Source organism: Carcharhinus amblyrhynchos, chromosome 4 (genome assembly GCF_965287045.1).
Source record: "Carcharhinus amblyrhynchos chromosome 4, sCarAmb.v2.hapA, whole genome shotgun sequence".
NCBI lineage: Eukaryota > Metazoa > Chordata > Chondrichthyes > Carcharhiniformes > Carcharhinidae > Carcharhinus > Carcharhinus amblyrhynchos.
In genome coordinates, this window is record NC_137327.1 from 2,196,315 (window position 1) to 2,211,685 (window position 15,371).

At 45.8% G+C, this 15,371-nt stretch overlaps 1 protein-coding gene across 3 annotated transcripts in view; it reads left to right on the forward strand.

Moving 5' to 3' along the window:
- Positions 1 to 15,371, forward strand: part of cebpg (CCAAT enhancer binding protein gamma) — a 53,064-nt gene extending 37,693 nt beyond the window's left edge. For 2 of the 3 annotated variants that reach the window (XM_080186668.1, XM_080186666.1), the window contains exon 2: positions 7,813 to 15,371. In XM_080186668.1, the coding sequence (XP_080042794.1) occupies positions 7,937 to 8,419 (483 nt within the window). In that variant the 5' untranslated portion in view covers positions 7,813 to 7,936 and the 3' untranslated portion in view covers positions 8,420 to 15,371. Of the gene's footprint in view, positions 1 to 3,325; positions 3,593 to 7,812 lie in introns of those variants that run through there. The other variant, XM_080186667.1, reaches the window with a different exon arrangement.

Below are 15,371 nucleotides of genomic sequence, written 5' to 3' on the forward strand. Positions count from 1 at the left end.
AGTAACTTCCAACAACAGCAAATTGGACCTTGGCATATTTGGGATCTGGTTGGGGGCGGGGTATTAAATTCACAATCAGTTATAACTAGCTCCCTGTTGGACCATGATGTGAGTGTATCCAGGCATGTTGTTCAGTGTCAAACTAGCCAAATACAGCCCGTTACAATCATGGCTTGCATTATATTCTGAGAGTTAAATGCTGAGCTGGGTCATAGCTTTATCAGTGATGACATTGAGATTTCCATAAATAATACATGACATATTCAGCCAAATTGGTCTACTAAAAATTAGACTTACAAGGATGTTGCCTGGATTGGGTGGCATGCCTTATAGGTTGAGGGAGTTCAGTCTTTTCTCCCTGGAGAGATGAAGGATGAGAGGCGACCTGATAGAGGTTTATAAGATGTTGAGAGGAATAGATAGGGTGGATTCTCGGAGGCTATTTCCCAGGGCTGAAATGGTCGCTACAAGAGGACACAGGTTTAAGGTGCTGGGACGCAAGTACAGAGGAGATGTTAGGGGTAAGTTTTCCACTCAGAGGGTGGTGAGCGAGTGGAATCGGCTGCTGTCGGTGGTGGTAGAGACGAACTCGTTGGGGTCTTTTAAGAGACTTCTGGATGAGTACCTGGGACTTAATGGGATTGAGGGTTATAGGTAGGCCTAGTAGGTAGGGATATGATCAGCGCAACTTGTGGACCGAAGGGTCTGTTTGTTGTAGTTTTCTATGTTCTATGTTTACTCGTAACATCAGCAAGTAGCTGAGTGCACTGGACGCAGCAACGGTGCTGCTGGAACAGGAATGTTAGAGTGGCCAAACTGTAGTTTTAACATCTGTCCTATCGACTATGTGGAAAATTGCTCAGTTCTATCCACAAAACAGCCAGGGTAGATATAATCGACCAATGCAGAAAAGGGAGACATTCTGTCGAAGCTTTTCAACTTGCACTCAGCAGGACACTTTGCAGGAATACCGGTGTAAAGGAAAACTGCAAATTTATACTGCGTGAGAAGGGAGTGTTGATTCATTGTCAGTGAATTTGATTTGTAGAGTAGTTGTCATGGAGGTTGTACCAGTTGATGTTGACTGACAGTTAACTGCCAAACATTGCTTAAAATTTAAACCAGGCAGCTTGACTTTGCATTGACCTGAATGAACCAGAGAATGGCAGTCACTTATTTTATCTAGCTGAAACAGGTGCAATGTGTCTACCTGTTTTTCTCTTTTCATGCAGTAACTAGAATACTGGAGCTGCAAGAATCACTTTAATTGAATTGAATGCACAAACTCATGAAATTGCCAACTCTCCTCCCAAATGTTGTGTGGATCTGAACATGTGAAAAGAATCACATTTGGCTCAGCCAAGCTGCTATCAGGGTGATCCTGTGCCGTGTTAGTAAAATTCTCATCCTTATGTTCACAAAGTTACAGAGATGGGGAGGGATATGGAGATAAGGATTACAATCGGACTGGCAGTGAATGCAGACCAGTGAGTTCAGGGTGATGAGTAAACACTGACTGCAAGTTAGGTTAAAGGCAACCGTTTTGGATGAACTTCAGAGATAGGGTGAGAGACAACGGGGATGGGTATATAAGCTGCAGATGGAGGAGTGGAGATGGCCAGTGTTACGGACTGGACGCTGGTGGCCTCAGAGAGGTCAGTGGTTCGGTAGCTGAGCTCTCGGTCAATAGTAATAGCAGGGGTGCTGTAGCTCGAAGGTCTGAATAGCCTGTTCCTATCTTCTAAGCTGGAGCAAATGAAGACCAGTAAACAGTAATGAGCTTGTGAGCTTCTAACTGTGGTTTCTGAGAGAGTGCAGCAATGGAACGTCTGTGAGATGCTTGCTCCAGAACATTTTACAGTCTGATTTTGGCTATGCAGCCACTGAGTATTCGACTAAATACGTGAAACAGCATCAAAACTGTGTGACTCCTTTCCAATGGGAGAATGCTGCCCTGAAATCCGACAACAACAGCCTGATTCAAGCTGCTGTGACAGTGGGTCATCCAGTCTCGAAACGTTGGCTCTATTCTCTCCCCACAGACACTGTCAGACCCACTGAGATTTTCCAGCATTTTCTGTTTTTGTTTTAAGTTGAATCATTGTGATTTTTAATTTTTCCTTTTCTGCAACTCGCGTTTATAAAATATCTGGAATCTCACCGACCATCCGCAAAGCAACACTATTCAAAGACAGAGTTATCAGTGAGCCAATCAGGAAAGTCTTGGGCTGAATGCTTGGTTAGAGGTGAATTTTAGGTTGTGTCTGAGAGATGGAGAGAGCTTTAGGGAGGGGATTGCAGAGATTGAGCTCCAGGTAGTTGAAGGCGAGATCAGCAATGGTGGAGTGACAAACTGTAGGGGTTTTGTGCTGGTTCTCAGATTCGCTCTGAGATGTTACTGGCTCACCTGTCCGTCCGTTACTCCACTGATCCAGGTGTAGACTATTTCACGCTGGTAATATTGAGTAACCCAGCTGAATGGTACAGCCTCACAGTTTGACATGGGGATTGAGAAGAGTAAACACAGAGACACGGGGAGGGGTGGTAAGGTGCCGCCTGGTTTGGGGTTTTAAACACTGTCGGAGGAATGATGATGGTGGGAGGGGAACAGTTTGAGGTCTTGGGAAGGAACAGGTTGGAGCCTTGATTTCGACATCCTGAGGTTATGGAGGAGGAACAGTATATAGGGGGTGGACCCGGAGCTGACAGGAGCAATAAGAATATAGAAAATAAGAGCATAACACAGTGACAAAACTGCCTTCTGTAAACACAACACAGTGATACGTCCCTGTTGCAAAGACTCTCATTTCTGTAGTACCTTCCAGTGAAGTGCTTTGGAAATGTAGATACTGTTGGAATTTAGGAAACGTTGCAGAGAATTTGTACATAGCAAGCTCCCAGAAACAGCAATGCAAAAAATGACAAGATGATCCGTGTTTGTGAATGGATAAACATTGGCCCAGAAAACCACTGCTTTCGTCTGAAAATACCATGGCATATGAGGACAAATCGGCCTTTGGTTCAAAGTTTGTGCATTAGGCAGCATCTGTGACTGTGCGGCACCCCCCTCGGCACTGACCCCTCTGACTGTGCGGCACCCCCCCCTCGGCGCTGACCCCTCTGACTGTGCGGCACCCCCCCCTCGGCGCTGACCCCTCTGACTGTGCGGCACCCCCCCTCGGCGCTGACCCCTCTGACTGTGCGGCACCCCCCCTCGGCGCTGACCCCTCTGACTGTGCGGCACCCCCCCTCGGCGCTGACCCCTCTGACTGTGCGGCACCCCCCCTCGGTGCTGACCCCTCTGACTGTGCGGCACCCCCCCTCGGCGCTCACCCCTCTGACTGTGCGGCATTCCATCCACACTCTATCCTGCCCGCCGAGGTAAGAGACTGCAGAACCCCAACAGAGAAACTAGTCTGTGCCGAGTTAGCGAATTGTAGCCGGGGTCTCCACCCCAGCGAGCTGGGAGGGGTTGGTCACACCCCAGCTTCACGCTGTCACCTGCTGCAGAAGAGGATAGAAAATTGGCAGGAGGATGTGGAAGAAAATTGAATTTGAAGGAGGCTTTGTTCCAGTTTGTTTCCCTGATTTGGTAATTCCGTCTTCTCATTCTTGCTGAGATCTGCCTTGCTATCGGAGCAGTGATCTCTCTCTGGGCCTGCAGTTTGGGTGGTTTGTTTTGATTTATTGAAGATTCTCATTCCTCGATATTAAATAGCAGTGGCTGAAACATATTTTCAAAATTCCAGGGAGTGATGAGTGAAACTCTAACAATTGCTGTCTTAGTTCAGAGTCTATGGGGCATGGACGGAGTGGATAGTCAGAAGCTTTTCCCAGGGTGGAAGAGTCAATTACTCGGGCACAGGTTTAAGGCACGAGGGGCAAGGTTTAAAGGAGGTGTATGAAGCACATTTATTACAGGTTATTGCAGAAGGCCAGGGGGCATGGAGTTGGGGGTAGGGTGTTAGCGTGGATAGAGGATTGGTTGTCAAATAGGAGGCAGAGAGCGGGGGTTAATGGGTGCTATTCGGATTGGCGGTTGGTGACTAGTGGAGTGCCCCAGGGGTTGGTGCTGGAGCCTCAGCTATTTACCATTTATATAGATGATCTGGAGGAGGGAACCGAGTGTATGGTGTCGAAATTTGCTGATGACACCAAGATTGGTGGAAAGGCAAATTGCGCGGAGGGTGTGGAGAGTCTACAGAAGGATCTAGATAGGCTGGGTGAATGGGCCAGGAACTGGCAAATGGAATTTGATGTTGGTAAGTGCGAGGTTGTCCACTTTGGTAGGAATAATGGTAGGAAGGACTATTACTTATGGGGCGAAAAACTGCAGCAGGCGACGGTGCAGAGGGACCTCGGGGTCCTTGTGCATGAGTCGCAAAAACCCAGCCTGCAGGTGCAGCAGGTGGTCAGGAAGGCGAATGGGATGCTGGCCTTCATAGTGAGGGGGATTGAATATAAAAGTAGGGAGGTCTTGCTGTGGCTGTATAGGGCATTGGTGAGGCCGCAGCTGGAGTACTGTGTGCAGTTTTGGTCGCCGCACTTACGCAAGGATATTTTGGCCTTGGAGGGAGTGCAGAGGAGGATTACTAGGCTGATACCGGAGTTGAGGGGGTTGAACTATGAGGAGAGACTGAATAAATTGGGCTTGTACTCGTTAGAGTTTAGAAGAATGAGGGGAGATCTCATTGAGACGTATAAGATGATGAATGGGATGGATAGGGTAGAGGTGGAGAGGCTCTTCCTGCTCAGAAAGGACAGTAGGACTAGGGGGCACAGCCTCAAAATAAAGGGGGGGGGGGGCAGTTTAGAATGGAGTTGAGGAGGAACTTCTTCACTCAAAGGGTGGTGAATCTCTGGAATTCTCTGCCCGTTGAAGTGGTGGAGGCTGCCTCGCTAAATATTTTTAAGATGTGGGTTGATAGGTTTTTGATAGGCAAGGGGATTAAGGGTTATGGGGAGAGGGCAGGAATGTGGAACTGAGCCACGACAGATCAGCCATGATCTTATTGAATGGCGGGGCAGGCTCGAAGGGCTAGATGGCCTACTCCTGCTCCTGTTTCTTATGTTCTTATGTTCTTAGATTTTTTCACACAGCAAGTGGTGGGTGCCTGGTTAGTGGAAGTGGATACGGTAGTGACTTTTAAGGGGCATCTTGACAAGTACATGAATAGAATGGGAACAGAAGGATCTAGTCCCCAGAAGGGTAGGGGGCTTTAGTTAAGTTGGGCAGCAAGGTCGGTGCAGGCTCGGAGGGCTGAAGGGCCCGTTCCTGTGCTGTAATTTCTTTGTTCTAGAAGATGCATTACTTGTAGTCTCTACATTACTATCACAGAAAAATAGTAACTCAACGCTTAGGGGAGGTGGTGGGACAATAGTATCTATCGTCATTGGGCTAGTAATCCAGAGACCCAGGGTAATGCTGTGGGAGCTGGGTTCAAATCCCGCCGCAGCAAATGGTGGAATTTGAATTCAATAAATATCTGGAATTTAAGAATCTACTGATGACCGTGAAACCACTGTAAATTGTTGTAAAAACCCATCTGGTTAACTAATGTCTTTTAGGGAAGGAAATCTGCTGTCCTTACCTGGTCTGATCTATATGGACTTCAGATAGATCCACAGCAGTGTGGTTAACTGTCAGCTGCCCCCTCCAGGGCTGGGGAAGTAAATGCCATGAACGAATAAAGAAAAGTGATTGAAACTGGCGCATGGTGCAATGATATTCCATCTTTGAGAGATATTCGATCGTGTTTTTGTGATGCTGTCAGCGACCAGCTGATTAAACATCAGCTAACATTGTGCATGTTAACCATTGCTGATCTATTATTGTACTGACTGATATACCTCATGCTCCAGTTCCTGCATAAAGCTCGTTTCTGAAGCAGCAGGATTAAATCAAATGTGTGCTTAAAGCTTTAACTCTCTTCTGGTCAGTTCCTGGGACGGGGTGTGTTTAGCAGAATTGTGCATTATAAGTAACTGATACTAATACCTTGTAAAGGTTCAGCTCTGTCCTTTTCTTTTTAAATCGTAGCGAGTGTTATCTGTCTTCTCTGCCAACAGCGTCTGTTGTCTTGGAATCTGGGTGGGTGGGGGACGGGGGGTTAGGTGGGATGGTGATGGTATGTGTATGATGGGGGGGGGGCGTGGGGAGTGGCAGTGATCTCAGTGGTGTGTGTGTGATGGGGAGTAGGGGGTGGCAGTGATCTCAGTGGTGTGTGTGTGATGGGGAGTAGGGGGTGACGGTGATCTCAGTGGTGTGTGTGTGATGGGGAGGATGGGGAGTAGGGGGTGACGGTGATCTCAATGGTGTGCATGTGATGGGGAGTAGGGGGTGACGGTGATCTCAGTGGTGTGAGTGGGATGGGGGGGTGTGGAGAGTGAGGAGGTGGGCAGCAGCGGGTGATGGTGGTGGTGTGTGGGGGATGGTCCCTGAACACGTCAGCTGGTTGAGTTTCCTAAAAACCTACCATTCCCGTGCTGACTTTCCCAGTTTCTTCCACAGGTTCCCACGTTTATTGGGCGTGGTTCTCTAATCAGTCCTCATTGGTTTGAATTCTCAGTGGTGATGTTGCCAGAATCGTCACACACTATCCACATTGGGATTGCCTTTCACCCAACGCATCCCCATTAAAACTGAGGTTTTATAGAAGAGAAAGTCAGTGTCGACTTGGATTAAAACATTGCATTGGTGCTGTCCCCTGTGGCTCGGTGCTGGGGCCCATTGTCATAGAACATTACAGCACAGTACAGGCCCTTCGGCCCTCGATGTTGTGCCGACCAGTGGAACCAATCTAATGATCCTCTAACCTAAACTATTTCAATGTTATCCATACGCCTATCCACTGACCGTTTGAATGCCCTTAAAGTTGGCGAGTCCACAACTGCTGCAGATCCTCTGTGGATCCATTGCTTTTAATGCAAGTCAATGAATATTGGCATGCAGAATAAGATTTCAATCTACCAATGATGCCAAACTTGCAGGTATAGCAGATAGTGAGGCTGACAGCTAGCAGGAGGGGTAGACACGCAGCTGGTGGAATTTAATGCAGCAAAGTTAGAGATGATGTATTTTGGCAGAAGAGGCAATCCAGACTTAATGGAACAGTTGGAAAGAGTGTGCAGGAACAGTGGGATTTGGGAATTTGTGTGTTTATTAGGGTGTGGGGGTCACTGGTTAGGCTAACATTTATTGCACATCCCTAACTACCCTTTCTTGAGCTGCTGTAATTTGTATATTGTAGGTACACCCACAGTGCTGTTAGGGAAGGAGTTCCAGGATTTTGACCCAGTGACAGTGAAGAATGTAAATGTATTGGTGGAGTTTGAGGAGGTTTACTGGATTGAAACCTGAATCGAGTGGATTGTTTTATGGGCTTGTTTCCACTAGAGTTTAGAAGAGTGAGGGGCGATTTGATTAATATAAGATCCTGAACAGTCTTGATAAAGTGGATGTTGAAATGATGCTTCCTTTTGTGGTGGAGTCCAGAATTAGGGAGCACGGTTAAGGGTCACCCTTATAGGACAGAGATGAGGAGATTCTTTCTTTTTCTGAGGGCTGGGTGAATTTGAAACACTCTGCCTCAGAAGGAGGTGGAGCCATTTAAGATTTTTAAGTTGGAGGCCAGCGAATGAAAGGTTATCGGGTTAGTTGTTCATGTGGCATTTGAAACACTAACAAACCAACCATGATCTTACGGAATAGTGGACAGGGCTTGAGGGCCGAATGGGCTACTTCTGCCTATTTGCGTGTTTGTCTGAGTTTTGTCAGTTTCTGTGCAGTCACGTACCTTCTCTTGTTTTTAGGTTGTGTGGATTTCCTGTGTGGCACTCTTACTCCAGGGGGACGTTCCTCCCAGTTTGCAATACTCGACACTTCCTAAACCCATCGTGAAGAGAATCCAGAGCATCAAGGGGATCGTTGACCCAAATGAGTGCGCAGTCTGTCATTTCCACTCACCCCAAAGAGAGCACAGGTCAGAATGGAGTGAGCAGAGTGCAGCTCCAGCCCAACAGCAGTGGTGCCAGCGTGGGCTCACAGCAAGTCCCGCAGCTCCATCCGCTCAGCCCCTCGGGGGCTGGCAAGGCCATGGCACCAAGTAAACAAAGCAAGAAGAATGCCAGCTACAGCAAGGAGAGTGAGGAATACCGGCAGCGGCGCGAACGCAACAACATGGCGGTGCGTAAAAGCCGATTAAAGAGCAAACAGAAAGCTCAGGACACGCAACAGAGAGTCAACGAGCTGAAAGAGGAGAATGAGCGTCTGGAAGCAAAAATCAAACTGCTCAGCAAGGAGCTGAGTGTCTTAAAGGATTTGTTTCTTGAGCACGCGCATTCTTTCTCTGATAATGGGCACCCACCATTCACTGAAAACACTGGATCTGGGCAGGAGTCAAACAGCATGGGGCAGTAGGAGGGAGCAGGGATGGCAAGTGTCAACACCTGGGAAATTTTATGGAAAGGTGTTTTACTTTGAATCATCTATTTTAATTTAATTTTCTAAAAAGTGTATATTTCTGCTGTCCAATGGTCTGTGTCTGGAAAGTATTCAAATTTCTAAAGGACTGAGAAAAACAGCAGTTGGTAAAATGGACTCTGCAGAAGTAAAAGACACCCTCAACAATCAAGGAAGGCACCCATTAAATGCGGAGTTACACTTGCTGCTTGGTGTCTACCCCCTGCCCCACATCCGTTCAGTCTCTTCCCCATCTCCCTCGAATCTTTTGTGGCTATGCTGAGGGGCTGTGGGTTTTAGTACAAAGCTAGCAAGGATGCAGTTTCACTCCAGTTGGTTTATTGGGTGAGAAGACTATAAGATGGAGGTTTTGGTTTGACACTCTTGAGTATTGGGTTATTGACTTTAGAAGCAACGATTAGGCTGACAAATGGAAATGCAAAGCAGTCCAGACAATGTCTGAAGCAGACAAAGCACAATAACATTGTGGGGATCCCCTTCATTACAAGCTGTGTACAGTTGCCCTGCTTAGCTTAGGGAACAGTCTACTTGCCTTGTAGCCATAATGTGAGTCTGACAGTGGGGTGGCGGGGTCTTGGGGTCTGACAGGGGTTCTTGTTTGAAACACTAAGCTATTATTTTCTCGCTCTGCGTGGCTGGCTCTGTTTCAGCCACGATGCTTTCATTTTACAGGAGTGTAGTGTTTTTGTTATGGGAGATAGTCAGTTCAAATCCCATCAGAATTCAGTTTAGAAATAAAAGTTGTTAGCTGTGGAAGTGAAGTAGTTTGGAGCCAGACTGCACTGTTATAATACTGTCTCCTTATCCAGGCCTGTCCACAATTTCCCCGTTTCCGTGCAGAGATCAGCAGTTTCTAATCGCAGCGTCCAGTGCGCAGAAATCCTTTGCGTTTGGTTTTTGTGTGTCTGCTGTCTTTGTCTCTTTGTCACCGACAGTGCCTGCGTCCCACTCTCAGCCACTGCACCTCCTGCTTGCATGTGGCAGTTGCAATAAGTGAGAACCCATCTGATCGGAACCGGAATCACAATTGTGCAGCTACTAACAAACACGGAGTTCCTTTGATAAATTGTTCCAAAGAGGCTGTGCTGTCACTGGCCTAGGAATCCAATAACAAAGCTCTGAGGGCATGGGTTCAAATCCCACCGAAACAGCTGGAATTGGAAGCTAGTCTCAGTAATGGTGACCATGAAACCATTGTCGATTGTTTAAAAAAAAACTCTCATCCAATACACTAATTCAGGAGGGAAATCTGCTGTCCTTACCTGGTCTGGCCTGTATGTGACTCCAGACTCCCAGCAATGTGATTGCCTCTAAAATGGGTAATTGGTAAAGGGTGATAAACATTGGCCTTGCCAATGATACCTGCATCCCATTAAAGTAATAAAAACAGCCTTAACCCCGCAGTGTCTAGATTGTCCCTCATTACCTACCCGATAACCCTCATTGACAGGACTTTCACATACATCTTGGACAGATTCCTAAGCACTTCATGTACACACCACAATTTATATTGTACTCAATGGGCACAGTAAGATCCCACAAACAACAATGAAATAGCTAGACTATTTTGGTTGCATGATAGTGGGAAAGTTTCCTGTTTTTCTGTAACTATTACCACAAAATCTTTCCTAGCCACCCATGAAAATAGACCAAGTCATTTTTTAATGTCTTACCTGAAAATTGATGGCAGTGTAGCACCCCCTGTGCACTAGGGGTGTCAGTGCGGATCATTAGCCCCCTCCCCCACCCTCCACTCCTGCTCCAATGTAACCAGAATGTAGAATTTTGAGACTCCTCACTTGAACATTCAGTAACACAATTGGGGATGTTACTGTGATCAGCTTGAGTTGTGTTTGACCTGTGTAACAAGTGGACTTTCCATGTAGCCAGGGTCAGCTTGATGAATGCAGAAGTGTGGAAGTGATGCTTCCTGTGGCCACACACTCTCTGCAATGTTGTGTTGCTTTGTATCTTGACCCTTTAAATGGGATTGGACTGAATATAGTTAATAAACCCAGTGACCGCACTGGCCCAGGCTGTATCCCTGTAGATATGAAGGTAAACACTAACTGGCCTGGAGTGCTGGCATGTTCACCCTTTCGAGGACAGTGCTTGTTTGGAGCAGCCCTGAGCTACAGAACAGCACAAATCCACACAGACTGAGAGGTTCCAGGATCGATTGCTGGTCCCAGCTGAGTTCACAGTTTTGGGTTGAGTTAATTGTCCTTGGTGCCCTCAGTCTGAAGTGTGGGGCAGAAACCTTCACTTCGCAAAGGTATGGGGCTCCTCAGACCCTCCAGCCCAGCAGGAACAGTGTGTACTACGTTGAGAGTTCGGGATGTACTTCTGAGGCTGTATAAGGCTCTGGTCAGACCCCATTTGGAGTACTGTGAGCAGTTTTGGGCCCCGTATCTAAGGCTAGATGTGCTGGCCTTGGAAAGAGTCCAGAGGAGGTTCACAAGAATGATCCCTGGAGCGAAGAGCTTGTTGTATGAGGAACAGCTGAGGACTCTGGGTCTGTACTCGTTGGAGTTTAGAAGGATTTGTGGCGGGGGGGGATCTTATTGAAACTTAACAGGATACTGCAAGGCCCTGGATAGAGTGGACGAGGGGGAGGATATTTCCACTAGTGTAAAAGGCTAAAGGGACAATCCTTTAAAACAGAGATGAGGAGGAATTTCTTCAGCCAGAGAGTGGTGAATCTGTGGAACTCTTTGCTGCAGAAGGCTGTGGAGGCCGGGTCATTGAGTGTCTTTAAGACAGATAGATAGGTTCTTGATTAATAAGGGGATCAGGAGTTGTAGAGAAAAGGCAAGAGAATGGGGATGAGAAAAATATCAGCCACGATTGAATGGCAGAGCAGTCTCGATGGGCCGAGTGGCCTAATTCTGCTCCTGTGTCTTATGGAGCTGATCCAACTTCCATATTTCACCGTTACTTGTATCCCTTATACCTTTGGATAAGCTAAATTATCTCAGTTTAAACTAACAGCTGAATTAACATTAATTACTGTTTGCCAAAGAGAGTTCCTAACTTTAATCTCACTGTTGGAAAGTCTGCCTTGAATCTTTAGCCTCTGCTTCCTACTCCCAGACTCCCCTGCCATTGGGAAGTTTTTCTCTCTATCCTCTCTGTTCCTACTGATATCTTTTAAATCTTCAATCAAATCACCACTTATCCTTCTGAATTCTTGTAGCCTAACTCTTGGGAGTCCCAGTCTCATTCTGGTAAGTCTGTGCTAAATCCCTCCCAGGCCAGTGTATCTTTCCTCAGGTTCGGAGCCCAGAGCTGCTCTCAGTAACTCCAGGTGTGCTGCAGACAGGGCTTTGTGTCACTGAAGAAAACTTCTGACCCCTTGTATTCTGGTCTCCAGATATGAGGGGAAGTATTCTATTTACCTCATTCCTGTAGCTGTATATTTTAATGATCTGTGTGTCCAGGTCTCTTTGGACCTCCACGGTTTTGAGCCTTTTACCATTCTGCAAGCCCCCCAATCTGTCTGTTTTACATTCAGAGTGGATGGCCCCACACTTGCTGGCACTGTAATCCATTTCCTACAGTTTTGTTTGTTCATTTACAATTTCACCAGTCTTTCTGTCATCAGCTATTTATATACATGACTTTTTGCAATGGCAATATTAATGAACACAGTGAATAGCTGAGGCCCCGGCACAGGGCCTTATAGGATATCACCAACACACCCTGCCAGTGAGAATACCTGCCCATTATCCCGAATCTCTGTCTCCTGCTGCTCAGCCCATCGGATCAATCATTTATCTTTAATTCTATGACTTTCAGTTTTGTCTAACAATATTTTATGAAGGACTTGATCAAATACTTTATCTGTATTAGTAATATCTATAGACATCCACTTATCCAAGACCTGAGTCACCTCTTCAAAAAAATCTAATCAGGTTCATCAGGTGGACTTTTTTATATTCCCTGCTGCCGTCAGACTTTTGAATGGACTTCCCTTGCATTAAGTTGATCTTTCTCTACACCCTAGCTATGACTGTAACACTACATTCTGCAATCTCTCATTTCCTTCTCTATGAAAGGTATGTTTTGTCTGTTTAGCGCACAAGAACCAATACTTTTCATTCTATACTAATATATGTGACCATAAATCAAATCAAGGTAGGCTTACATTAACACCGCAATGAAGTTACTGTGAAAATCTCCTAGTCGCCACATTCCGGCACCTATTTGGGTATACTGAGGGAGAATTTAGCGTGGCCAATCCACCTAACTAGCGCTACTTTCAGACTGCGGAAGGAAACCGGAGCACCTGGAGGAAACCCCCGCAGACACGGGACGAATGTGCAGACTCTGCGCAGATAGTGACCCAATTGGGAATCGAACCCAGGTCCCTGTTGAGGCAGCAGTGCTAACCACTGTGCCACCGTGCCGCCCGCAAATCCATGCTGGCTCTCTAATAGCTGAAGATTTTTACTGTCTTCAGTAACTCTTTCGTAGACTGGAGTTGTTCACTGATCTTGGGATGCGCTGGTCTGTAATTCCTTTGTTTCAGTCACTTACTTTTAATAACAGTGACCTGTGCAGTTTTCCAATTAAAACAAACAACTCCCAATCCAGTTAGGGCAGGGCAGGAGAAAAGAGATTGAGGACAATTCATCGCAGGGAAAGGTCTGTACACTTTTCTCTTTGTAAAGCATCAGTTTATAAATCTACAGTGCACTACTTTTTTCAGATGTTAATGAATTAAATCTTTGATTTGTGTGATCAAAGCAACAAAGGACATTGGAATGTTAAAGGGTTAAATCCTGTGCCCATGTTGAACATACTACAGTGTAAACATGCATCCAGATTTAATAAATATAAGACCTAGGAGCAGGAATCGGCCATCCAGCCCCTCGAGCCTGCCCCGCCATTCAATAAGATCATGGCTGATCTTTTCATGGACTCAGCTCCACTTACCCACCCACTCACCATAACCCTTAGCTATAAATATCTGTTACTAGGACAGCAATAAAAAGACTGAATCTTGTATTTTTATTTTCAGTTCAGTTTTTGGATTGACCACGTTGTGAGAGAATGGTGAGGTTTAGTGAAATGTGGATGAGTGTTCCTGTAAGAGGCCCTGTGATAGAAACATCGTTTTATGCTTTGTAGGGTTTTTTAAATGTAGCTGTTGGAAGGAATTCGGTATCTGTTCTGCTGCAGAGATCTTGTTCCGATTGTTGAGAAAAGATATTTTGTAAATTGTTGAATGCGTTTTGTTTATTTATTAACGTCCTGTCTAAATCCAGATTGCTGATCGATTTGAGTCAATCCAGGGATGTGCAGCACCCCGAATTAATGTGGAGCTCTTTGTAAACGTGGACCTGAGATTGATTTAATTATGACTAAATCAGGTGAAACTTGTAGAAACAGGACACTGCCACAAAAACACTATTGACAAACCCGTTAACTCCCACTGTAAAAGGATTCAAAGGCACTCTGAAGATCACTGTCCTAACAATCCTTCTGCATTTTAAAATATGAACACACCCTGACACCAGTCATGTTGGTGCTGGGCCTCACAAAGCATGACTGATGGATTGTTGCTGGATTCCCCTCTGACCTTGCCCCCCTCTGGGATTTGAATCCTGCCTGCAGTCTTTTGCTCCTTTAGCCATGGTGGCACAGTGGTTGGCACTGCAGTCTCACAGTGCCAGGGACCTGGGTTCAATTCCAGCCTTGGGTGACTATCTATATGTAGTGTGCATGTTCTCCCTGTGTCTGTGTAGATTTCCTCCGGATGCTCCGGTTTCTTGCCACACTCCAAAGATGTGTAGGTTTGGTGGATTGGCTGTGCTAAATGTGCATAGTTGCAGAGACTGTATTGTTCCAAGGAACCCTTAATCTGCATATTTGCTTGTACCTGACAGCGGGAGAGTGTTTAGAAAGGATATTGTGTAACAGGTAGAGGTAGAGGCAGGGTGCCGTGATGAGGTGGGCATTGTTATGTGGGTAGTAATGAGCAACTTAAACTTTTGTTGTTTGGAGTGAAGTGCTTTCCAAGAGGAACCTGCCAACCCCAAATGCAGTGTTCAGCAACATGGCTAGCAGGTAGCAGAGAGGGGAGAATGTATCCTTTCTTTGGACAGGTAGGCCAGTTTGGATGGGAGCTGAGAGGAATTTCCCATCAGGATAATAGAAATGTTGCCTCATGTACTCCTGGACATGTTATATATTTAATAACAATCAGTAAATAGGATGCCCCAAATGAAACAACCCATCCCAACATCAAGTAATGACCGAGAGAGTCATTCACACCATCAAGCCTGCCCCTCCAATGGCTCCTGTACACTGTTCTATCACTGACTCTAACCAACAATTTAATCTGCTCCTAAACCCACTGTGCACCATATCATTCTCCAAAATATCCGGCTCTCGACTGTCGAACCGCGACTCCCTCGTTTCAGTGAATGACATTTTCCAATTTTTTGTTGCTATGGTGATGAATATTTCGTCGATCTCGGTTCTGACTACACTCTGCCCTCTCCCCTTTCCCCTTACAGTTTATTATGGCACTGCCACCTAAAACAAATTGTATATAACATTCTTTTTTAAATTATCCCTTCTCTCCTGAGGATAAGTTTTGGTATCCTTTCCTATTTAATGAAATGAGGAAGTGTTCCTTTTAAAAGAAGGTTGTTTTAAACCTTGTGTCAGAACCAAATGCTTTGCTGTGTAAATGCCTCCTAATCAAAATCCGAAATGTTACTGTGTGATATGAAATAACCAGAATGAAATGCTCAGGACATTTGATGTTGAAAATTTAAATCTCTTTACACTCTATTTTATACACTGTGTGCTCATAAAAGCCAATACTGCAATCTTTAGTTGTACGAACGGAGATTAAAGTATGAATTCTTTCACAATT